Source organism: Condylura cristata, unplaced genomic scaffold (genome assembly GCF_000260355.1).
Source record: "Condylura cristata isolate star-nosed mole 26May11 unplaced genomic scaffold, ConCri1.0 scaffold00015, whole genome shotgun sequence".
NCBI classification, from domain to species: Eukaryota; Metazoa; Chordata; class Mammalia; order Eulipotyphla; family Talpidae; genus Condylura; species Condylura cristata.
Window position 1 is genome coordinate 8,893,119 of NW_004567116.1, and position 25,290 is coordinate 8,918,408.

The 25,290-nt window shown below is 49.1% G+C and overlaps 1 protein-coding gene across 8 annotated transcripts in view; it reads left to right on the top strand.

Annotated features, from left to right (window-relative positions):
* The window catches only part of AMBRA1 (autophagy/beclin-1 regulator 1), a 168,121-nt gene that overhangs the window by 139,721 nt on the left and 3,110 nt on the right, over positions 1-25,290 (top strand). For all 8 annotated transcript variants that reach the window (XM_004682864.2, XM_012725502.1, XM_012725506.1 and 5 more), the window contains 5 exons: positions 2,816-3,004; positions 3,778-3,932; positions 16,109-16,248; positions 22,738-22,830; positions 23,900-24,093. In XM_004682864.2, coding sequence (XP_004682921.1) covers positions 2,816-3,004; positions 3,778-3,932; positions 16,109-16,248; positions 22,738-22,830; positions 23,900-24,093 — 771 coding nt within the window. The remainder of the gene's footprint in view (positions 1-2,815; positions 3,005-3,777; positions 3,933-16,108; positions 16,249-22,737; positions 22,831-23,899; positions 24,094-25,290) is intronic.

Below are 25,290 nucleotides of genomic sequence, written 5' to 3' on the forward strand. Positions count from 1 at the left end.
GTGAAGTGTTTGACCCATCTTTGCTTCTAGGTATTTTATGGTTTCCGTTCTTATGTCTAGGTCTTTAATCCACTTCGAGTTGATTTTTGTGACTGGGCCTCACTCCAAATTTTTAATAAGCCTTCCAGGTGATTCAGATGTATGCTAATACTTGAGAACCTTTGCGGTTCTCAAGGCAGAGACAGAATGACAGAATAGACTATGGTGCGTGGCTTGCCAGTATCGTAGCTGCTTTCACTTTCCTTTCTTTCTCTGCCGTTTTGCGTTATTGTAGAATAATTTTTAAAAATGACTCACCCTTGTCATTAGTTTATTACTCCCCTATGACCCCAAAAAAAACCCAAGAACTCTTTGTACAAATTAACTCATCAAAATTTCAGCATTGAGAAGCTGCTGCACAAGTGAATTGAAGCAATGACCACTCACCATTCACCATTGTGAATGAGTGTTTCCATTTCCATGTGGGAAATTAATAGACAACAAGCAGCAAATATAAGTTGCTAATTGGAGCTTTGAAATAAAAATGTAATTGTAAACACACCACCTAGGGCTCACTGAAAAGACGCTACCAGATCACTCTGTGCCCACTGCATCACCTTCGTTAGGCTAGAAGTGAAGTCCTAGATTTTTAGCTGCAAAATAGCTAAAATAACTGAACATCTGGGCGCAGCGCAGCTTTAACTTTGGCATGCTGTTTTCCTCCTCATGAGCTGCTGTCTCGTAAGCTCACTGCAGTAAGTAGGGGCAGTTGTGAGTTGGGTGGAGTGGCAGGAGACGCAATTTGGGCGATGCTGCTGACTTGGAATCACCATAATGTAGTACAGACACACTCAGTGGCTAGGGTTTGAGGTTGACAAAATGTTTCTTGTCAACCACTTTTTTAGGAGCTTAAGCTAAGAGTAGGAAAACCTTACTTTTACCTTCCTTAGCCCAAGACCTCCTTATTGCATCTAGAAATCAATCCGGCAGTAAGTAGATTCTTTTATTGTGTTGGTGCTTGGTTTTGAATGTCACTATAGGCCTCTGTGTGTTTGAATTGCATGAAATGCCAGATCTAGTTTTATATAATAGTTCCATAGAAAAGCCTACTGTGATAAAATATCCACCAAGCATTTTGTGCATTAAATGTGGGTAAATATTAACTGAACAAAAGTGTCCTAAAGCCCAAAGTTCCACCTCTTTCCTTGGTTATTTTCATCTCTTACTTAATTTTTATGCTCACTTGATTTTCTTTTTCTCCCTGCCTTTGGTGGCTACATTGTCAGTTGCTCCCATCTCAAGGCCAGAAACCAGGATGGATTCCCTCCCTAAGCTTCCCTTAGTTCCTTTGGTTCTGTATCCCCAGTTGGAATCATGTGTCAATCCCGGGAGGAAGAAGAGATTGTCATGTTTTTGGCAACAGGCTTGGGACCCTGAGTAAGGAGCAGACGGTCCCAGTGCTAAGTAGATAGATCTAGCCATACAGGCTAGAGCAGATGGTGGGTTGGAAGTTGAACAGCACAGAGCCCTAATGGTGATAGCAATGAGTGTTTGGATGTCATTATTTTATTAGTTAGCAAACAGAACCATCCTTGTGGTCCCTCCTCGGTTTTCTGTGTAATGTGCTGTAGGTGTCATCTCCCAGAGTTGGCACAGTAGCCTAATGAATGTGTTCTGCTGGCTTTTTTGGTCTCCTCTGTCATCTCTATGGCTTCATTAACAACACATTTAGGGAAAGGGGATGAATATAGACAGTTTTAGAAATCACTGAGTCCTTGACCCAGTAAACCTAAAGGCCCCTGTAAAGCACTTCTTTGTTTTCCTTGAGGTACTTTCCTGTGGAAACTCACCTCAACCTCTACCTCACAGGTCTTGCCTTTTGGCTTGCTGGAGTAGGTCTCCTGGACTCTGTGGAAAGCAACTCAACTGGCCTTTCTCCCCCTTTATTCTGTTTACCATAATGCCACTGACATTGGCTATCCAAGTAATAGCCTTCAAACAAAAGTAAAAAAGTCGCTTTGTATATGCACATGAAGTTGATCTAAATGAGACAAAACCCAGAGGAACTTGCTCCCTTTCGAGGTGCTGTGCCAGAACTGGGGTACAGGACAGAGGTGCAGGGGTGGTGAGAGGATTCAGCAGAGACAGAATGGGGATCAGAACAGGCAGATCGACTGAAATACTCTGCTGAAGGGAGCAGCCGGCAGTCCAGGAGAGGTCTACTGTGCCATGTGGGTCAGCTCTTTGCCCAGGCATCGAACTCATGCCACAGTGGCTTCGGAGAGCTTCATAGGGCTATGCTTTATCCTTTTGCACCACCAAGGAGAGCCCAGATTGAGTCTCTAAATGTGGCAGTCTCTTAAATGAGAAAGTAAGACACAAATGTGTGATTACTTCTTTCTCCAAGATCATATAGCAGTTGTGGAGGAAGATTCTTGCTCCAGAAGCTTCACCTTTTCTTTACAGTGAGTGGGCTCATATTTTCATTCATCTTAGTTTTGAGCTTTAGCTGTTGAGTGGCTCTCCAGAAACAATTTTAATAATTTTTTCTTATTTAGTCTCAAATGAGGTTTCCTAAGTATGAACTAGAACTCAGCAGGTGGTTGTAGTTATGTTGACTATTTGTAGTTTCCTCTATTAAAGTGGTAGGAGAGACATATCTTTCCTGTCTCTCGTGTTTCTTGTTCCATGACATTGTAGTTTGATTGACAAGGCATCTTTTAGCATGTCTACAGAGCGTTCAGGTCTTTAGGAGGCCTCCGAATTTCTTGATTGTCCCAGAATTTTTCATGATCATCTCCAAACTTTTTTACCCTCTTTTCTTTTTTTGATGCAGCCTCCGTGAATGTGCTGGTGCAGAACTGCAAGATCTACAATGATGCCAGCTGTGATATTTCTGCAGATGGCCAGCTCCTGGCAGCTTTCATCCCTAGCAGCCAAAGGGGCTTTCCTGATGAAGGCATCCTGGCAGTGTACTCCCTGGCCCCCCATAATCTGGGTGAAATGCTCTACACCAAGCGATTTGGTAAGAGATAGCCCAACCTAGAGAGAGGAGTGCTGGTACCTTGGTATTGGGCATCCCTAGGTGAGGCGTGGCTTAGGTAGGAGTGGTTGGCATACTGCCCCTGCTTCCATGGGCACAGGCCAGAGGAAGATTGCTTTGCAAGAATCCTGACCAGTAACACTGCAGAAGAATCTGAGAGTTTGCATCCTCCCTCCTACTATAGCGTTGCCAACATGCCCCTGGCGTGACAGCCATGAATAAGGGAGACATTTGGTCATGGCTAGGAGGTGGGCACAGTCACACCCTGTAAAGTAAAATATATGTTCTCTTTGGTCAACTCCATTTCTAAAGAAATAATCAGGAAACTATACAAAGACTGATTACACAAGGATGTTCACAGCAGTGTTACTTATATCAGAGAAAAATAAATGTAGAGAGTTGCTTAAATAAATGATGGTGTGCTTTGATAAGAAGGTACTTATGCTTCTAAGATGTGGCTTTAAAGCACTTCTAGAAAAATAATGTTAACTTCATAATGTGTGATGTAAAAAGATAGGTTTCAAAATAGTAATTATGGCATACCAATTTATCAAGTACTTTCTACGTGCCAACATAATGCTCATTACTTTACATGCCTTCCCAATTTACATCTCACTACAGTTCTGTGAGATAATTTCAGGGTGACCAAATGAAGGTAAAGACTTGGGGGAGGGAAGAGAAAAGATTAAGAATGAAATTTATTTCCTTGGAATGGCAAGAACTGTGGACAACGTCTCTGTTGTGTTGGCCCTCAGGTCCCAACGCCATTTCAGTGAGCCTGTCCCCAATGGGCCGATATGTAATGGTGGGACTAGCCTCACGAAGAATCCTGCTTCACCCCTCCACGGAGCACATGGTGGCCCAGGTCTTCAGGCTGCAGCAGGCCCACGGCGGTGAGACCTCCATGAGGGTGAGTGCCACTGCTTGTGCCCCCACTGTTGGGCAGCTCTCCTGACTTGGCAGGGTCATGAAGGACAATGATCTTACCTCCCAGAGATCATCATGCTCATACAGGATGAGGAGAAACTCCAGTCCAGCCTATCCCCAACCAGCCAGCTGGCTTCCCTTTAGGAAGTTCTGAACTATTAGGAGGCAGCGCTTTCTCATACCCTGGATCACGAACTGGCTTCTCCAGAGGCCTGAAAGTGTCTTTGGACAAAAACCAAACTGAATGTTTCCTTACCACAACATAAGACCTTTAATCTGGCAGTGCATGAACAGCCCAGTAAAATATCTATGCTTAAAATATCTTTTGAGGAAGCTATAAAAAATTTGAAATGTTCTTCTCTGTGGGTTGTATTGTGATGGAAGATGAGGACTTTGGGCAACTGTTCTGCACTTAACCGTCCTGTCCTTTACCCCAGCAGAGAAAGGTCCTTGTCAGATACTCTTATGACAGAGGCTTACCTCTCTCACATTGCCATAAAGCGTTCTGAGTTTGTGGGGTTAGTGGCCTCTGGACTCAAGCAGATCAGGGCCTGACTGGGTGTCCCACAACCCATGGGGCCTCAGTTGGCAAGGATTTGTCAGAGGGAGTCAAACATTTTAACAGTTCTCTAGTTAAGTGGTATATAAGCTTTGTCTCAAGCTAAGAACCTGTGAATTCCCTTAGCGCTTTGTGTAGCCTGGGCTGTTGATAGTTTTATACACTTGCTTATGTGTTGTCTTGGCTTTAGCTGTGTGCTATGTGTGGTTAATCCACACAATTTCCTAGTTTGGTGTAAGTTCCCTAGGGTCCTGTCACCCAGGGTCCCTCATTTAAATGTTTTGCAATGCCTTGAACAAGAAGTATTTGTTTTAAAGAAAACCTAAGGAGAAGACCCATTATGAACAAAGCAGTAGATAGCTGGTGGCCTGGTGTGGCCTGCTTTGGTCTCTAGCCTCCTCTCCCCTCCTGTTTGTCTCCTACAAGGACCCTCTGTCTTTGTAGGGTGCCTTGTAAGCACCCTGAATTCAGTATCTTTCCTGCTAGTGTGTCTTTACCTTGACTGCCTCTTCCCCCTCATCCCCAGCTGCCCACAGCTCTTCCCCTTCTATGGAATCTTCTAGACCGACTGCTCCTCCCTCTTTGTGCCACCACTGCTCTCATGCACATCATGTTAACACTCAACCTCACCCAACTGCAGCTAGCTGTTTGCATGTCGTTCTCCTTTCTTGGACCGTGAGCTCCTTGAGACCAGTGACTGTATTTAATCTTATGAAGTTTAAGTACCCAAAAGGGAACCTGACATTTAGGAGAAACTCAATGAGTGAAAGAAAATCCCGGGAAAAGCATCCTCCTTGTATCTCTAATTAATGATAATTAGCAGAACCATTGACGGCTGACATCAGGTCCCACCAAGCCTCTGAAAGGGTAGAAACAAGTCTTCTTTCTCTGCTGCTGTCATCATGACAGGAGCATTCTGATTCTTGAATTCTATATGACTTTGGAGGCATTTGACATTGAGTGATTAGGAGAGGACTTTGTGGGATGTTCATCAAACCTATTTTCTAGATATTTGAGGGTGGAAATTGAATTTTAGTTTATACATCCTTATTTTGCTCATCTTAAGCAGATTTGGTTGGTAAAAGTACCTGTTTTCTGCTTTTCAACACCTAGAATCCTGGTCCAACAGCTGTTCTTGTAACCCTCCTGCATAATTGTGAATAATTATTTATAATCATTAATAGGATCTGATTTTGGCAACACTAATGGACATCTCCAGCCTTTTCCGGAAGCCAGGACTTCTGCCCAACTTCTGGGCACAGCCAACCAGTCCTCCATCCTAGCAAGGTTCCTCTTTTCCATAAGTAGCCAGAAACATCTGGCTAATGACAAACAGCTACAAAGCAGAAGCCAAGATGCTGTCACATATGGGGCTGGCAGCTCAGGGAATGCAGTTGGAGGAGTCTGCTGAGGAGATGTGGCAATCCACTGCTGCCCTGCTAAGGGCTCACGGCAGCGAGCCAGCTGCCACATGCCTCATGACAAGAGCTATTTCTCAGGCCTCCCAGTGAGGCTTTTTTGATTCTCAACAGGCACCATCTGCCACTTAGAAGAGGGCACTGAAGTAACTGGAAAGCTCCCGTTTGGGAAGTATTCTCTCACCCAGGAGGCAGGCCAAAGTCTCTCTAGGTTTTGCTTATCCTGTATCCATGCAGGCCACCTTTAAAACCCCCAAATTTTTTCATTCCCTCCCACCCCCAAGTATTGGTTGTCTCTTCATTCCAAAGGCACCAAAGTGCTCAGCAAATGTCCTTGAATTTAGTCATCAGTGGAAGGGAAGACACCACTCTTGGGGGGTAGCTGACCTGCATGACTGTTTAAGGCAAGGAGTGGAGTTTTGTCGGAGAGCAAGGACTAAGGGCCAGTAAGGTCTCTCTCTGCACAAGTAAGACTAAGTGTCTCCATCTGTAACATCAAGCCTTGTCCTTAATGGGATGCTTTTGCAGGTGATGGGCCAGTCCGAAGACTTCTCTACCCAGAATTCTCTTCTCTTTGGTGTCACCTTTTGGAATTCACTGTGGTAATTTTCTGAGGGGAAAACTTGGGCCAGCAGACATTCCCCAGGAGACCGTCCTCCAGAGTACTGACTTGTCTTATTTTAATTCCCACTAAGTGACATCTCTCCCCAAGAGATGATCTCTTACACAATCCCCTATGCAAACTCTTCTGAAAATGAATTGCTAATTGCTATTAGCCTGGGCACACTTAATGCTAAAGCAGTTCTTCAGAAACCAGAATCAGTGTGTCGCAAACTGTGCCTGCCTTAGAATACTGGGGTCCTTGTGAAAATACAGGCTCCACTTCAGACCGAAAATCAGAATAAGCATGGGGTGAGAAGGGGCCCAGGTATTTATATTTGTAAAACAAGCTTTCCAGAGGAAGCTGATAGGCACTTGAATTTGAGAACTGCTGTTCTTAATGATTATTTTCTTCATTTTAGGCTTCTGCCCTCAGCCTCTCCAACAAGGCAGAGACAAGTCCCTGGTTTACCTCTGGTGGTGCTTTGACCCTTTGCTAACTCTGTTGCAGGCGCGCGGTGTTTCTGTTGCCTCCTGCCATTGCTCAGCCTTGCCGGCTTGCTTCCCTGCCATCCTCAGCCTTGCTGCTTCCGCGCTTCTCCTGGAATGTCTGGCTGCTGGATTCCTTTCTAACTTATGTTGAGTCATTTCATTTTTGTCCTTGTTTCTAGGATCCTTTTTTGATATTTCCTCTGAGGCTAAGCTTAGTCTTCCCAATTTTAAGACGACTGGAGAATCAGGAAAAACAAGACTGGCCACGTATTTTATCTCCCTTTCCCTCTGCCAATTTGAGGCTTCTTCAGGCTGGCCATGCTACTGCATGAGGCAGGGTCTTGTCTTCTGCCTGACGCCCTGACACTGGAGGCCTGGAGAGCTTTATGTTAATTTCTGTTTTATTTTTTAAGTTAGACATTTAAGGATTGCTGAAGTGAAGTTTTGCTGAATTCTGAAATCTCTAAACTGCCTGTGTTCTCGCTCTGCTTTCATTTTCTAATTGGAACAAGGCACAATATTGTAAAAAGAACAGCAATTACTTTTCAAAAATAGTGGCCAACTTGCACATTATAACTTCATGTAACCAAGTGAAAGCATAACAAAAATATAAAATTACTAATGAAACTAGGAATAGTCATAAACCAAACTGTTCTTTCAGTTATGTTAGTAATAAGTGCTACGTTACTTAGAAAGGAGGGCAAAAGTCAGTACCCAGGATTGAGTGGAATGCCAAGGCATTTTGAGCTAGAAAACAAAAATTAAGATCAGTGATTTCAACACAAAAGTTAACAGGTGGAGCACACGCTTCTCCCAGCAAAGACCAACCCCCACCAACAGGTGGGGATTGTAAGTGGTAGAAGCGCAACGAGGAGCCTGGTCGCACTGACCCCTGCAGATCCCAGAGGTGCTCGTTGCTTGGTTCTCACCATTGCTGTTTCACTCTTCTCTGGTTACCTTCTTGGCAACAGGGATAGAGAAGGACACTGTTGGGTAAATGACTTAATCAGATTTTTATGTCGCTAGCCGCTGTGGCTGTCTACCTTGCAACCTTGATCATGTTGATGCAGAGAGCACTCGGGAGTGTGGGCTCGTGGCACACGTGTGCCCTGTGGGCGTGCGTAAGTGTGTGCACCTGAGCCTGGAGGCCAGGGCTATAAGAGTGGCATCACTCAGAGATTGGATAGCTACGAGAGGAGGCGAGGCCTCGAAAAAACGCCAGCGAGCGCCTAGAGATAAAAGCTCATAGGTTCGCTCACAGATTTTCTAGGCTTGTCAGCCTCCCAGCCCCTTTCTCCCCTGCCTGTGTACCTGATTCCCAGAGAACATTGAGACCTGGAGAGTCCACTGAGGGCTTTGGGTTTGCCCTGTGCCTGCTTTCACAGCAGACACCTTCATTTGGGTGACTTGGGTGAGGGAAGAAGTTCTAGGCCAAACAGCAGTTTAGCTCTCTTTTACTTTGGAATAGCATCCTGTGCTTTTTAAAGCAAAAACTCAAAATTTCGAAGGCCAGTTTTTTGTTTTTGGTGGGTTTTTTTTTCATTTTGAAAGCTTTTTCTTTGTGATTCTGCATTCAAACAATATTCAAGGGTTGAGCGACCAAACTACTTGGGAGGGGGTGTTGGGAAGAACCTACCTCTCCCTGTCTCTCTTCCTTTCTCTCCCTCTTCTATTCTCTTCACCTCTCCAGTCTCTGACCCTGAGCAAGCCTCTCTCAGTGAAGGGCTGTCCTGTATGCCTTTCTCTAGCTGCAGGGTTCTAGCCTAAGAGCTGCACCTTTCATCCTCAAGTCCTAGGCAGTGGGGAAGGAAAGCAGTTCTGTTGCTGTATTTACAACCTCCTTCAAACTGACTGGGCATGGGCAGTAGTTCTCAATGTCTAGTTTATTAAGATCACCAGAGAATTTAACAGAAGTGCAGACGTGCTGAATTTAAAACTCTGTGGGTAGAGGCCCAGCCATTATTGTTTGGCCAAAGTGCCAGGTGACTGCACTCAGGCAAGATTGAGAATCAGTCGTTGAAACATGGAGATTCTAGGTGGACCTTTGCTGTCAGTATAGCTTTTGTTCTTTTCCTTTTTGCTCTCACCCTGTCTCTTGCTGTTGCTGAACTCGCTTGGCGTACATCTGTGGCTCCTACTAACCAAGTTTTTCACATACTCTTCAGGAAGTTGAGAAAATTGCTGAGTTTTGGGACCCTGCTACTAGCACCCTAGTGATGCTGCTTTGCAGACATTAAGGGCTAATGCTGTGAGAACTTTTTCCAGCTCTGATGAAATCTCTCCCCTACCTCAGCTCGCTTTACGCTGCTTTGCCTATGTGCTATAGAATACTGTAGTGCCTTGCTTTAAAAAGTGAGAAAGCAGTAGTTTTTTCTTTGCTCCCAGACTCTTCCACATCTGAAGGCATTTTTCTTGAGTTCTTTTCCCAGCACTCAACTCACTATTATCCTTTGGTTTTCCAGTAATGAGACATAAGTGACTTCCATACCATTTCACAGCCATAGTGATTAATATTGTAAGTTCATAAAAATGAGCCTTAAAAAAAATCAGAAGTGCTCCAATTAGTCATAACAGTTATCACTTGGTCCTGGATCATGGCGGTGTGCTGTTGGCACTGACCAGCAAGTATGTAATTTCACACCTACAAGCTCTTTTAACCTGTCCTAGCTGAATTCTTTAATCAGTAATCTTCACTGTGGCCCCCTGTCTGCTCTGAATTTTAGCCTGTGATATAATCCAATCACCTATACTCCCCTAAAGTCTAGATACTTTATTTTCAAAAGTTACCTGAAACTCAAGTTCAATCCGTAGTCTCCAGAAATTGAAGGCAACTGAATCTCCTTAATCCTGTCTGGCCTCGGGAGTGGCAAATGCCAACAATTTATTTTTGTATCCTGGAAGGGTAGCATTTCTTCAAGGGGAGCTTGGGATAAAAGAGAGACAGCTTTGTTGTCAGAAATGATTTACTCCTTCCTAAGATTTTGTCCTCATTAATTTTCTTAAAGCTGCCTGTCAGTTGATTAAAAGCTGCTTCCGCTGCAATTATCTTAAAGTTGACTTCTGAGATGTGGTACAAAGCTTCCAGCCTCAAAAAGTTCCTTTCTTCAGCACATTGTGCAAAAGGGGAGGGGGCATGGGAGAAGTCAGGGGTGTCTCGGATGTGATTTGTCAGAGAAGGGAGGGGGCAAGGTAAAAATTAAAAATAACAGAGCTGCAGTCAGAGCCATTAGTTTAGGCGAATTTTTCCATGACAGATTCCTCCAACTCTCACACTTTCTTTCCACCATGGCCTTTCAGTGGAGTGTAGTCTGTGCTGCATTTTACTATTTTAGCTCAGCAAAATCTAATTGAGCCCCTACCATGGACCATGCTCAGGCCGAGGAGACAGCCGGGAACGAAGTGGGCCTGGTCCCGCGCTTGTGATACTAACAGACTGCCTTTTGAGTCGCCTCTGCACTCCTGTATCCCCAGCTCCACAGCTTTGCCTCTAGCAAGGACTTGGCATTTGTTCCCGGATGTGTGTCATTTTGAGACTTTGTGCACTGTGTATGTCCTACCCACAGGTGAACAAGCACCTCTGCTTGTCACCACCAGTGTGCTTAGCATGTCACCCAGGAAACGGTAATTGAAGGAAAGTTTTAAGATAATTCTGAAAACCAGGAACGTCTTCTATAATTTCTGCCTGATGTCAGTGAGTCCTCAGGTTAATTGCTTCAGCACTGAGACAGGGTGAGAAATTCTTAGGAGAATTTCAAAAGCGAAAAAAAAAAAACATTTGGGGGCTCTCCCCATCCCAAGAATTGGTAGGAGAATCAATTTGTGCATTTGTAGAAGCTGAAAGTAGGAACTTTATTCCAAAAACTGAGGATCAACTATTAAGACTCTTGTCCTAGGTGAATATCTACAATAGCTACTCATTTGGCTATCCTTGGACATTGAGAAAGCTAAAGAAGTTCAAGAAATTGTGCTCAGAGATGGGAGAATTAGAGGAAGCGATCATTTAGATTTTGAAGGCCATGAAGTGCCTGTATAGCCCCACAGCTTGAATTAATCTCTGTTTGGATCCTAATGGTCGGGATTGACCTTTGGAAAGCATCAAGCCAATTGAAAAACAAACAAAAAAAATCTTGTCTTCTGACTCTCCTTGACATGTCTTCGAGAGGGACATGAATATGACAAAATTTATAGGTCTTAACAGATTGCAGGGGGTTGGCGCAGAATGACTGCAAGGCACAGCCAGTTATCAATTATCACAGCAGCAGTGGACAGTGAGCTCCAAAGGGTTACAAAATGGAGTCAGTTTGCTCTTTTTTCGTCGTGGGAGGTGGAGTTTTGGTTTGGACAAGGGATCTAGGGAGTCATTCCTGTTGCAGCTGAATAAAGGGGAGAGTGAGGTGACTTGGTATGTGGCTTCTTGTTTTAAAATAATTTTAAAAATTGCATCAACATTATATGAGCTTTGAACTCTTAAGGTAGAATATAAAGAAACTTGGAGACATTGAGTTTCTGAAAGACTACCAGATTTTCCTAGGAATGAAGAAACTAATAATTCATGAATCTAAGCAAATCCAAAGCTCGAAGGAAGAAAAGACGATTGTAATGTGCCCCCGCCTGCTCAGGGAGTGTCATTTCTCAGTCTGTGACAAGGAGTAGCCATCCATTCCCGTGGAAAGGTCACCTGCCTACTAGTCTCTGCCATGCATTGATTTTTTTTTTCCCCCTGCTCCCAGAGAAATGATTCTCCTAGTATCCACCCCTCTTTAATAGCTTAAACACCGTCCTTATGCCCTTCATTACCCAGAGGTGTATCTCTGCTCACAGTTCCTCTAAGCACCTAGGTTGCACCTTCTGCCGTGGTCCTGCAACCTCACCACCTGGCTTCCATTGTTAGTTAACACAAGCACTGTCTGCTGACTGCACTCAACTTGCCACCAAGGCCAGGTTCCAGCCTTCTAATGATGATACTTTCAGTGTAAACAAGAAAACCAGTTTTTCCTTTTAGCTTCGTATCTGGACTGACCTGAGCATTGCAGTTTGCTACATGGACTAATGTTTGAGCTTTATTGACATGAGATGGAAAAGAAGCTTCTTATTGAGGGCAGCAATACATTTTGCTCTAAAATTTAAAAGGACAGAGAGGAAGGTTTCCCACTGAGCTCCTCTGGCTGCCTCTTATTCTTCTTGTCTGTCTTTGAACAAGAAACAAGACCCCTTTGATTTTGATCTGAGAACTGTTTTCTTTTGCTCCAGCTTCCTATTAGAGTTTGAGGGACGGAAGGGCAAGCAGTACAAGAGATTGTCTTGGACCCCAGAAGAGGAGGAGCCATTATCTTCTCCCACTCCCTTTAGAACATAAAGATCTTGGTGAACTGACATGCTAAGACTGCACTGAATCTAGAAAATGTTTTCCTTTTAGCATATTGATTCCAATTCCCTTCATAGATGTTAGACAGAAATGAGAACAGTTTGCCTTGGGGAGGGGGTTGCTGTCAGCATTTGTCATCTACCGAGGAACAGCTGCAGCGGAGACAGGTGAAACCAGGGCTCTGCAGACGTGAGTCAGCAGCTGGGTTTTCTATCCAACCCCGCAAAGGGTCTGCAGGTTCTGATAATCCTGCAGCACAATGGAATTTGGTGTTGTAGTTTTTATGGGGTGTCACTTTTGTCAGAGCAAGAGGGATCTGGGGTGGGGCTGTCCAGCTTTTCCTTACTAGCCCATGTGGAGCTTCAGCATGCCTGACTAGTGTTGAGGAAACCTTACTTGAGATCCATTTGGGGTGCCTCTCGGTGAAGGCCAGAGTGGTCCTTTACCCCCATCCCTTCTTTCTTGTCAGTGCTGATGAACTTTGGGTTTACAACGAGTCTCCTCTGAAATGGAGAAGAGACTTGCAGATTCCCCAGTCACTGGGGAAAAGACAAAAACCATAAATGGTGGGGGGTAGACAGCTGGAGCAGTGGGGAGCTTGCTGCCAGGTATCCTCTTGTGTCTGGGGCTGATAGTATCCAGTATTTACCCTCGGTGAGGTGCTTTGAGAGCTATCAAACCCCGGCTGGAAAAAGAAGGGGAAACTGCACCCCTTGGGGGTTTTCACAGTGGGCCACATTTTATTCCTCTAGGATAAAATCTTCCTCTAGGAGATGTGTGAAATAAGTATCTGACCAGGTGACCTTCACAATCTGTGGGTCTGTGCTTACCCAGCCCACCCTGTCCTGTGCTTTTTGCCCTCATCGCCTCCGTCCTGCCCCCACATTAAAGTGATAGAAGCAAGTGCTTATCAGGAGTCCTGGAGGCTGCTGATCTTCACGTGGCATTTTCTGGCTTCCTGCCACAAAGCAGGATTTAGCCTAATACCCAAACACTGGAGGAGATGGGCACTGGGGAGCTGCCCTTTCAGCACTGTCTGAGGATGGGAGTCGGGGCAAGGGGTGAGGGGCTGCCATAGCCAACGGACAAGCCAGTGCCCCATGACTCCTTAGCCATGAAGTGGTATCTGCGCAGGAAGGCCTGAGGGTCTCCATCTGTAATTACTTCTCTTAGTCCCTCTGACCTTGTCTCACCTACTGGGTCATCCATCATTCTGGCCTTCTGAAGGTTTTGTCCCCAAAGTGAGTTCCTATACTTAGAAGCAAACTGATAGTGTTTGCTTGTTAATCTCTGCAGCAAGAGTATAAAAGTAAATTTTTGAGACATGTGAAAGGCTTATTTGCTTCATTCTTGGTCTGGAACATTTCTAGAAATTTTTTTCCATTCCTTTGAGACCTCTGTCAAAAGACTCAGCCCAACCTTCAAGCATCTGATTTACTAATCTTACTATCTTCCTTCTTAGAAGGTTGCTTTCTCTGGCCTTTCTACCCCACTCCCTGCAATGATGGGTGACTGTGACTTTAGGGGAGACTGTTATAAGGCCCACATAGAGCCTCCACAGGCCAAGACCAAGACTCCCTTATCCAGCACACTGAAATTAACACTTACCCCTCCTTGACTCTGGGTATAGCCCACTCAAACCACCATCTGGTCTTTGAGAAAAGGAAAATTAAACATGAAGTGATCCCAGCCACATCATCTGAGCACAGCCACAACTTTATCGTTTTAATGTGTCTGCCAAGTAATTTTGAACCATATTAGCCTGTAGGAACTATTGATCTGAGGAGATGAAAGCCCCTGGGGGAAGGGCGAAGGCATCATACCCCATCCTCTGATTTGAAGACTAGGTGCCAGGGGAAAGAGTATTTCCATTCTGTGATAGTCACCAATGAAACTGGTGGAGAGTAGTGGCCATGAATTTGGCCAGAGCTCCTGGCAGGTATGTCCATACAAAGAGAGGAAGTCAGGCAGCCATGTTTCAGAGGACTGGTTTAGTGGACGTGAGTCATAGAGTGCACTGGGCTCCTGGTCAGTCCTCTCCTCAGTTAAACCAAAGACTTAGGGCGCCCCGACCACTGTCCCAGTGGACGTGAGTCAGGCAGAAGGCGCAGGAGGCAGGGTGCAGCGGCCGCGGAGCAGTGAGCCGTCTCCTTAGCCAGTCTGCGTGCAGGACGCTCAGCCCCAGGACGGGAGCAGCCTCCCTGGCAGTGTTCGTGAGCCTGCTGGCACGCGACTCAGTGCCACGAAACGCACAGGATGCGCCCGGGACACAGTGGCCTTTGTGCTGTGGCCTTCTCCACCCAGAGAGGCGCTGGCGCCCACCTCGGGCAGAGACCCGAGGGTGCCAGTGGTGTTTTGGGGACACGAAGGGCGGAATTGGGGTGGCTCCTCAGCTCAAGTTTTACTTTTCCTTTTTTTTCATTCTCCGCAAAATAATCAGAAAAATGATTATAATTATACCACCCTAGTTTTCCCTTTTTAATGTTACTTTCTAAATCATAACTCTTGTCCTCATTTTTCTTTTCCTCAACTCTTAGGGAAAGTAAAGGTAGATAAGCTCATCCTTCTTTTATAGACTAAAATCTAAGAAGGCTGAAAGGAAAAAACCATCACCTTGACAAGTTGTACCGTATAAATTCTCTGCGGCATGTCCTTTTCATGGCCCTGATGACCCTTTTAAAGCCTCAGATGCAGTTCCTAGTACTGACTACAGCTACCACCGGTGGCTTGGAACCATTGCAGACATTTTATATATATATCACTTCTTTTAATCTCCAATTATTTCAGAGTCAGTCTCTCTTTAAAGTGGGATCTGGAGAAATTGTTACGCAGCAACATCAGAACTCAAATCCAGGTCTTCCTAACTCGGAGCCCATGTTCATCGTCCACTGCGTGTCCTGCCCCCGACTACAGTTGCTTCCTGAGCAACTGTATGTGGGTCCGGCTCAGAGGTTCTCTCACCTTAGGCCAAACGCTTGGCTTAGCTAAGCTGCCCCCTGAGAAGACAGCAGTTTCGGAAAGATGTAGACTATTGTAAGGGGAGACCCTGTCTCTGCCTTTGAGGAGTGGAAATGACTTATTAAATGGTGATTTATATAAGTTGGAAAGAAATCATGTACCTGTGTGTTCAAGTTTCCCCTCTGCCCTGCTTCGTACATCTTATTCCACCTTTTAGGTCTCCTTAACAATAGCAGCTTTAACATTGCTTTTAATTAGATGAATTAAGAATGTTCTCTGATGTTATCACCCCCACCCGCCCCCCTATCACCTTCAATTTTCCATTGCTGTGATTTCCATGGTAACGGGTCTACCAGGCGAGCTTGGCTTTCACTGGTTAGTCTGGTCAGAGAAAAGTTAAGGGCAGTTCTTCCTGGGGAGCTGGGCGCTGCCTGGGGCTTTCCAAAGGTGGCTAAACTGTAGTGAAATGAGAAGTGCTAAAGGGCTTTACAAAAAATGCAGCTCAGCTTCAGGCAGACAAATCCCAGGCACCCCAAGAATTTCTTCAAAGAGACCTAGCCCTTACTAAAGTAAGAGGCTTCGCTACCCCAAGCTCTGAAGCTCGTGTGGAAAGTCATTCTGTTCCCAGCCTAACCGGCTCCTTTCCTCCCTGTGGTTAACTTGCTCCGAGCCGTAGAGGGATTTTATTTGTCCTTGGATTTGGTTATTCTTGGTAACATACTATTTCTCTCCTCATTTCTCCTCTTCCCTCTTTCTCTCCCACCCAGAGAGTTTTCAACGTCCTTTACCCCATGCCTGCTGACCAGCGGAGACACGTCAGCATCAACTCTGCCCGCTGGCTGCCAGAGCCAGGGCTCGGCCTGGCCTACGGTACCAACAAAGGAGACCTGGTGATCTGCCGCCCAGAGTGAGTGGGATAAGGCTGGCAGAGGGGCTGGGTAGTCACTCCCCTTGGGCCTGGTAACCTGCTCGGCCTCCTCAGCATTGCTCCTTGCGAGGCGTCCTTCTCCCTTAGCGGGTGGGGGGCTGTCACTGCCAGGTAGCTTCAGAAGTCCAGTGTAGTTACTCTGTCTTTCTAAATTTAAGGCAGTATTTTTTCCCCTTTGGTCTCCCTTGTTCTCTGGTCTCCTAGTGATAGTAAAGTTTCCCTGAAGGCATAGGAATGAAAGATGATTTTTCTAAACCTTTTTTGAAAAATTCAACAGGTGGTCTTGGGTTTGTGTAAGTGCCATAGACATCAACTTAAGATATAAATGGGAAACAGTGCTGTTAAACCCTGATTTGTCACACGGCCTGGCTCTGTCCGTGCCCTGCCTGCTTTGCTTTCTCCTTGGGGCTCTCACTCGAAACAGTAAGGACAGATTGAAAAGCTCAATTTAAAACCACAGCGATTATTCTCTGGTCTTAAAGTGGGAGGCAGGAGGGCAGGGAAACTAAAGCACTTCTGTCTTAAGTCCTGCTGACACCCTCCTTCTGACTTGCGCAGGGTAGGGTTGACCAGGCGACCTTTCCCTCAAGCCCCTGGGGCCGCGCTGGTTGCGCAGGGTTCCAGCTGACTGGCTGCCCCTGCTGCCTCCAGGCCAGCCTGGTGCTGGGCCTGCTGGTGGCAGAGCACTCGTTGGCTGGCGTGAGGAGTCTCTGGCTGTCGGGAGCAGCCCCGTTGCCTTTCAATAAGGCCTTTGGTGATTTTGCCTAGAGTACCACTGGGTCCGCCCGTGTGACCTAGTACTTGAGCAGGCATTGATCCCTGCAGCGGAGTGGGGTTGCTGGTCCAGGAGGTGCAGCCTAGTTGTGAGAGCAGCTCTTCCCCATCTTGAATCCCTCCCAAAGAAAGGCTGCTGTCTGCGCCCAACCTCATCCAGCTGCGCTTGGAGCTGGGAAACAGCCTGGCTGTGCCTTCCCTAAACACAGCTCGTCCTTCTCCCAGCTGTTGATCGGTCGCCGAGGTGCCGGTCTGTGCACGGCTGCCCTTGGGACAGCCTGGCCCAGATCAGTCTGCCGTGAAATGTTTTCCTTGTCTCTTCCTCTTTAGGAATTCACATGAGGAATTCTAGTGGCTATCTTTTGCACAACTGGCACAGAACTCTGGATTATCATTCACTCCTAGGAACACTGTAGTTCAGGCCTTTCTTTCCGTTTCTCTGAGATATCCTTCCTCAGCACTATTGACGTGTCTGTGACTCCAGCCACTAACTTTGTCCCGCCCAGACTCCCAGCCCTGTCCCTTGCGAGAAGTGGTGAGCTCGTTCCAAGGCAGCGTCTCTGCCCAGTGTGCATAGCCCCGCTCCGGCCCTCGTGTCTGGAACCCCGGCCTACATACTTGGTGTGAGTCATGGACACCTCAGCCAAGCATGAAGCAGCTTTGGCCTCTATTTTCTCTTTTCTCCCCATATGTCATCTTCAACATCCAGAGTCTCAGCAGGCTTAAGCCACCTTGGGCTGCCTGGGGAGAACACTCTCACCCACCACCAATTCAGGCCTTTGCCGTGAGCACGATGGCACTAGCGCCTGACGCAGCAGACAGCATCCCGTCACGGCCCCGCCGCGTTGGACTGAGAAGGAACTGATTCAGCCTGCCTTTCTTTTTTTGGTGATGCTGTTTCTCCTGGTTTCTTGGGCCAGGTTGGGAATTTCCCCAGACCTTCAGGCCAGATTCATGGGGTGCTGTGGGAATTAAGAATGACATAACTGGGGCCCTCCCTGGTGGTGCAGCGGGTTGGGGCACAGTGCTGCAACCCTTCAGCACCAGTTCGGTTCCCAGCCAGGGAGCTGACCCACAGGGCGCGGCAGACCTCTCTTGGCCTACCTGCAGCTCCCCTCGGCAGTGTGCTTGGTCATGGGCCTGTTCTGCTCCCCACTTGTCTCTGGTGGGTCCTCTCACCACTTCAGTACCTCTGGCCTGTGCCCCAGTTCTGTATGCATAAATATATAAATCTTTAAAAAAAAAATGACATAACTTTGTCCCAAGTTATTCAAAGCTTCTTCAGTTGCTCTAGGCATAGAAGACTATAAACAGTGTACAGGAAAGGAAGTTAAGATTCACCCAAGGCCTCCCAAAATGCAATGACAGAATTAGGTTTCCTAACTTTACCACACAGCTTTTCCTCTTAACAATTCTTAACCACTTTTTATCAAAAACCCTTTTACAGGGGACGGGACCAAAAAAAAAAAACCATTAAAAATTCTGATGAAAGGAATAAACTCCCACAGAAAATATATCTCAAGAGCACACACCATTTTGTAACTCTCCTCAGACGGCAGGTAGAGAATGCAGCTCTGGATCACGTGAGGCCGTTAAGCAGGTCAGGTGATGGATGCAGTAAATGGGAGAGGATAAGTGAGAGTGGTTCCATCTTTTGAGCAGTCTGTGCTTGGTCTCTGGTGCAACTAAGCGGGAAGCGAGAGCTCAGGGCTGCTGTCTCTGCCGTAGGCAGCTGCCTCCGGCCTGCTGCCTGTCCCGTGTGACAGCTCCCTGGCGCACCCATCCCCCAGGGCACAGAACTTGTTGCCAGCCAGCTGGGCCATGATTCCAGCCTCCTCTGAACAGGTGGTCGCCTGCCTTGGTCCCAGCGCCTCTTTTGTGCTAGTTCGGGCTCTTGATTCCTCCCCCCTTGTCTTCGCTCAGCACTCTGTAAGCTCAGCGCTCTGTAAGCACAGAGACAGGCTTCTTAGTGGTACTGAAACTTGACCCTTGACAGTAGCAAAGGTCAAGGAAATATAGCACCTTTCCAGGGGAAGAAATTTCCAGGACAGGTGAGGAGATGAACAGCCCCGCAGCACCATTATGGTGACTGAGCGCCTGGCGCCCACTTCTGTGCCGAAGCTCCTCCCTCACTTTGTCCCCTGCCTCCACTCCTCCCCAGCTGCTGCTGGGCCTCTGGCCGACACCAGCCCAGTGACCACGGTGGGTGTGAAGTACCAGACTGCGTCAAGGGGTGCTTGCTCTCTTCTGGCCTCTTAGACCAGCCTACCTAGGCGAGTGCTCTTGCTGGGGAGGCCACTGCTTCTCAGAGCCGCTCAGAAGACAGAATTGAGACTCGTGTCAGAAGAAAAATAGGCTGGGGGCTTCTGGCCCTTTGGCTGTAAACCTGGAGCCCCAGCGCTAGCCCTTGGCAGGGAGCTCCTGCTGTAAAAGTGGTTATAATCAACATCTCTGACCAGGGAGGGGAAAGTCATACCTCTGGATCAAAAGGGGAGCCACAGAGGAGCCACAGAGGCTCTGTCTCTCAGGATGTCCCCAAGAGCCAGAAGCCGACTCTTCCTGGCATTACCGACACTATGTGGGTTTTCTTGGACCTTCTTTCCCAGACCATCTTTCCAGCCTGTGGTTCAGGCCTCTGCAGCCAAGAAACTAATAGATGAAGGAAGAATGTTCTTCATAGGAATATTCCCTAGGAGTTGGGAAGTTGAGAGCAAGAGTTCTGTGTAAGAGTGTTGTGGTCACCAGAGGCCAGCCTGACTCTTAGCTGTGCTGTGTTCAGGACATCCTGAAGGTCCCACCACCAGGGAGCCCAGGAACACAGCTTACAGCTGCTGCTGAGGGGAGCCAGATGTGAAGTGAAGCTGTTTGGATAGGCTGACCGGGCTTCTCACTCTTCTTCATCGCTTTGTTTGTCTGGTTTCCAGGGAAAGCCTAGAACAAACAGTGACTCATTCATCTTCACTAAGACCCAAGGAGGATGGAGAGGCTTGAAGCCATTCTTTAGCATACAGAGATCAGTGATTTGGGGGTATCAGAGGCTAAGTGTGCCAGTATCCAGAGAGGGTGTCTCCACCTCTGCTCCTTGGTTCAGTGCTGGAATTCCAACCAAATCCAGGAGCTTGTCGTGGTCTAGCTGCTCTGACCATAGAAAGTAGGACAGGCCCTCCCTGCTGGTGTAATGGGTTAGGACGCAGCACTACAAGCTGGCCACAGCCGCCTAAGTGCAAGTTCATCCCCCAACCCCAGAGGTGACCCACATGGCACGGCAGACCTCTCCTGACCCTCCTGCTGCTCCCCTCAGCAGTGTGCTTTGTCAGTCTGCTTGTTCTGCTCCCCACTGTGTCTTTGGTGAGGCCTCTTGCTGCCCCTGCACCTCTGGCCTGTACCCCAGTTCTGTATGAATCAATAAATATTTTTTTTAAAAAAAAGACAATTAAGAACTAGGTAAGACCTGTTGGTGAGGAACAGAAAGGTGGGGTGGCATGAGAAGTCAACAGCACAGCTGAGCCAGCCTCCACAGCTCCTTCAGCCTAACAATCGGCCTCATAAGTCAGTGACCAGAGCTCTCCCCAGCTCCCGGCTGACGACGTCTCCTGCTGGCATTTGAGGAGACTGGGTGGCTGTCCCTGCCGACAGTCCCAGTTCCCAGAGCGGGCACAAGGCAGCCTCTGCCTGGATGGAAGGACAGTTCCTGGCCACATGATGCATGGCTTTGCGCAAGTTCCGTGGGAAGTTTGTCATTGCTCACCAGCCCTGGCTAGCGGGGATTACAGGGGAAGGACTTGGCAAGAACCCACGTGGTAATGCCACCTGTCAGAAAGTGCCAACAAGTTTGTAAATCAGGCTCCCTGGCATCCGGCCTCATGTGGGGCCCCACGCAGCCAGCATTGATTCATCAAAATGTGCATTGAGGACTTAGTTTCCAGGAACTTCTGCTGTTGACTTCCGGCTGTCAGACCCTTCCTTAATGTCACCTCCTCTCCTGCTTGCCCTCCACTGCCCCGCTGTTGTTCTCAGTCAGGAACAGCTCAGTGTTTAGAAGAGGAAGGGATACTACTTCTTAGAGGTCAGGTCACCCCCAAACTGTGCAGTCAGAGAAGGGCACTTCTGTTCGCCTGTGGCCGTTGCCCTTTGCCACCCAGTATCACAGTGACCTCCCGACAGACTGGGGGGGGCTCAGTGTCTGGGCTCCTCCCTTTCTCCTACAGTGGCACAGTCTCCTGGTGCAGCCCTCGTCCTCTAGGCCCTGCCAGTCTGCCCTCCTACTCCTCAGGTTTAGGAAGGAAGTGCCGTCCACTACCCTCACAGCCAGATGTTCCTGGTAATCTTGCAGCTCACTGCCGTTCACTCTTTACTGACGTGCTCTTGCTGCAAAGTGGCCAAGCCTCTCAGTTAAAAGGCTGGCCTTCCCTGGAACTTGGACTGCTCATAAAACAGCAGGCTACAGGACTTAATTTGTTCCTCTGGCGACTAGAGTCAGGCCAGGTGCGGTGTGGTCAGCTCTGTGAAGACTCACGGCTTGCAGATGGCACCACTCACTGTCCTCTTGTGGTGGAACGAGAAAGATCTCTTACCCACCTCTTAGAAGGTCACAGTCCCATTAAGTCAGGGGCCCCGATTAGCTCCTAAATGCCTTATCTTCAGATAGAGGCACACTGGGGTGCAAAGCTTCCACATAAGAGTTTGGGGAGGAGGGGGAGCAACTCAGCCCGTAACAGCCCTTCTGGCCCATACCCCGGCCTGTTAAGGCACAGAACCTGCTGTCTGGAGTACTGCTTAGATCTCTGCATGGAGTGGGGTTCTAATCAAAGGACTCGAACACCTCTTCCCCCATAGGACCCCACCCTCAGTCGTAATGACTGGTGCTAGGTCGCACCCTCCCAGGCCTGAATCTTACGGAAAAGCTGGCTTGTGTTTTATGAGCCATCACTGGCGGCCAGGATCAGTACAGAAAGATGAGGGGCCGTCGCTTCCCTAGTCACTGTGCTGTGGGAGAGCTTGGCAGCCCAGAGCGCCACAGGTGTGTGTTCTAGCACCAGCTACGCCTTCCTTCCTAGTCCTGAAAGAAGTCGTGAGTGCTCCTCTGGAGCACCTTTCCAGTCGTTTCTCCAGCCTCCCCTGGCAAAGGAGACTCGAGCCGCTCTGACTCAGTGAGGGCCTTTTCCTGCTGAGACTTGGGAGGTCCAGGCAGATTAGGCATGTGGAGGTGCCCTCGTTTTCCTCCCCCCTCCCGTCCCCACAGCATCCGGCAAGGTCCTGTGGTAATCACCTTTGCGCAGTCTTTGAAGCCTTTTCTGAGCAGTGTGTATGCCCTTCAGGCAGGCTTCTCTGGCCACCCACTCTAGGGTCTCTCGTTTGCCATCTAAAGCCCCTTTCTCTGTGTCTGAGAACACCAGATCCTCTGTCCACAACAGTCATGGCTATTGCAGAGCAGTCACTTAAGCCCAAGGAGACCCTGGTCGGGGTTTGTCTAGGGAAAGAAAAAGGGTCATAGGCACCCTTTAATGCACCATAGGCACTGAGCAGCCCTGTGAAGAGGCCCCTCTGATCACCTCTGCTGGCCCTAGGAGCAAGGAAGGAGGCCTGCCGGATCACGGTCCCCAAGCCCAGAAACCTGAGGCATCCTGACCACACTCTCTCTCTCTCTCTCTCTCTCTCTCGTGCCTTTCTCTTTCCCCTTCATCCAATTTCCAGGGCCTTAAACTCTGGTGTGGAGTACTACTGGGACCAGCTGAACGAGACCGTCTTCACTGTCCACTCCAGCAGCCGGAGCAGTGAAAGGCCTGGGTGAGTTAGTGAAGGAGGCACAGCTGAGCGGGGCCTGTCCCTTCTCCGCTCTGAGGGCTCTCGAGCCAGTGCTTCAGACTGCGCCGGGCTCCCGGGGTACCCCTCAGCCAGAGCAGCCTCTCATCCCCCTGCTTTGTACTTTGAGCTTTTGTACACAATTTCATTCAAGAAAACTGTCCCCTGACTAAGAGACCAAAACCTCTGCTCTCAGGCTTGCTTTAGTACCTGCTCAAACACCCTCTGGCCCTCTTCTGTCTCAGCCATGCTGTCTGGCACCCTGGTGTGAGAAGCAAAGACAGGACCTGGAGAGTGACGGTGTCCTTGGGTGCTGTGCTCAGGGAGTCTGGGCCGTTTCCCAGGTGCCTGGCCCTGGGACCGCAGTGTCCTGACCTGCAGCAGGGACAGATCCACCACGGCCAGTTAGCGTGGGTGCTCATCTCCCATCATTTAATTTATCAAGGAGTCATCGACTAAATTTAAGAAGAAAGGGTGCTGGCTGGTCCCCCCCAAGGCGGTCAGTGCTTCCTAGAGGCACGGCAGGTTTCAGCGGGAGGAGTCGTCCCCCAGTAGCAAGAACTGGGAGTGGCCAGTGGCTGTCTCAGAAGTCCTGGGCCCCCTCTGCCGGCAGCTCCAGCTGGCCGGAGGCAGGGCCAGGAAGGGCTGGCAGCCCTGCTCCCCGCGGCTCTGTGTGTAGAAGGCGAAGGCGCGATGACAGCACTGCAGGCAGTTCTGGGCCAAAATCAAGCGATGCGTTCCTCTGCTTTTCCTCTAAATGGAAACCGGTGGAAGTTGGACTTTAAACTGGAATCCTCTCAGCATGGTTAGGAAGAAGGGCTCAAGATAGAAAGAGCCATCTCCCGTCCCCTTTGTCCCGCAGAAATCGGGCATCTCCACCTCCCAGAACACCTCTGTGCTGAGGCGACCGAGCCGGCTGGGCTCGCAGAAATGAACGGCTCTGCGGCCCCTCGTGTTACCTGGAGCGCGGCCCGCTGGGCTGAAGGAACAGACGCACTGACTGCCGGGGCTGGCGGGCTGTCCTGCCTGACCGCTCTCTCCCCCTCTCTCCTAGGGCCAGCAGAGCGACCTGGAGGACAGACAGAGACATGGGTCTGATGAACGCAATTGGGTTGCAGCCCCGGAACCCCACCACTTCAGTGACATCGCAGGGCACCCAGACTCTGGCCCTTCAGCTGCAGAATGCCGAAACGCAGACGGAAAGGGAGATGCAGGAGCCAGGGGCCGCAGCCGCGGGGCCCGGTGAAGGTGGGAGCTGGGGGAGCTAGGGCGAATCCTTCCTCCTGCCCCGAGAGGCCGCCTGAGGCTCCAGGCGCTCCTCCAGACAGGTGTGCTGAGGGAGTCGGCCTCCCCCGCCGGGCAGTGCCTGCCTGGTGGTGCTAAGAGCCCTCACAGGCAGGACACCGCTGCCTCGTGCTGGGCCTCCCCTCCGCAGAGCTCAGTGGAGCCAGACTGCTGCAAAGGGCACAGAAGGAAACGGCGGTGGGGGGGCCTGTGTGCCAGCCCCGGCTGCCAGCTCGCTCCAGAGGCTGCACCCCAGGGGAGGCCCTCTGCTGCCCCTGTTGTCCCCAGAGGGCCTCCCTCGTGGCGCTGTCAAGCTGTCCCGGTGGTTCCCGCCATCTTGGCCGCAGCATGGCCGCTGTCAGCCCCTTCTCACACCTATTCAGGTGTGGCTGGGCAGCTTCCACCTGGGCGCTCTGCGTGGGCCTCACACTTCTAAGAGCCAATTAGCGCTTCCCAGCAGGAGAGCCCAAGCATCTGCCGCAGGCAGCAGCAGTGACAGGCCCTCCCTGCCCCGTCCCAGCTCCCCATAGACCTACATTTTCTAGGTCTGTGTTGGGCCATTTGCTCTGAAGAGCCAGCCCACAGAGAGAGTGACAGATTCTCCTGAAGACTTCCCTGTCACCCGCAGGACGCAGCTTGCTGTCCTGCAGTCCCCCCACAGGCCACTGTCCCTCTTGCTGCCATGAACTGCAATCTGTACAAGCCGAGTCCCCATGTGCTCTGTGGCCCAGGCGCCTGCTGCAGCCGCAGCTCTGTTGGCGTGAGCTTACACGCTGGCTACAGCCGCCAGTTGCAGCTGTGGGCCTCGGCGAGGAATGAAAGCTCCTCCAGCCGTCCCCAAGTGCAAGCTCCCAGGCGGACTTCTTGGCCCTGGCAGCCCAGGACTGTTCAGGGACTCTCAGAGCTGCTGGGTTCTGAGCAGAAGATGGACTTAACCAGCAACTCCCTGCATCAGAGCTGATTAGAATGGTGGTAGCAGGAGCCTGCAGACTGGTGCAAGGGGAGAGATGAGAAGCAGGAAGGACAGTTAGGAAATGGGACCCCAAGCCTCTGAGGGGTGGCCACGACCAGGGCCGCCTGGTGTGGCAACTGCCTTTGGGTCCCAGGGCCGCCCTGTCCTGCCCCTCGAAGTGATCTCAGTAAAAAGAGCTGATAGTCCCC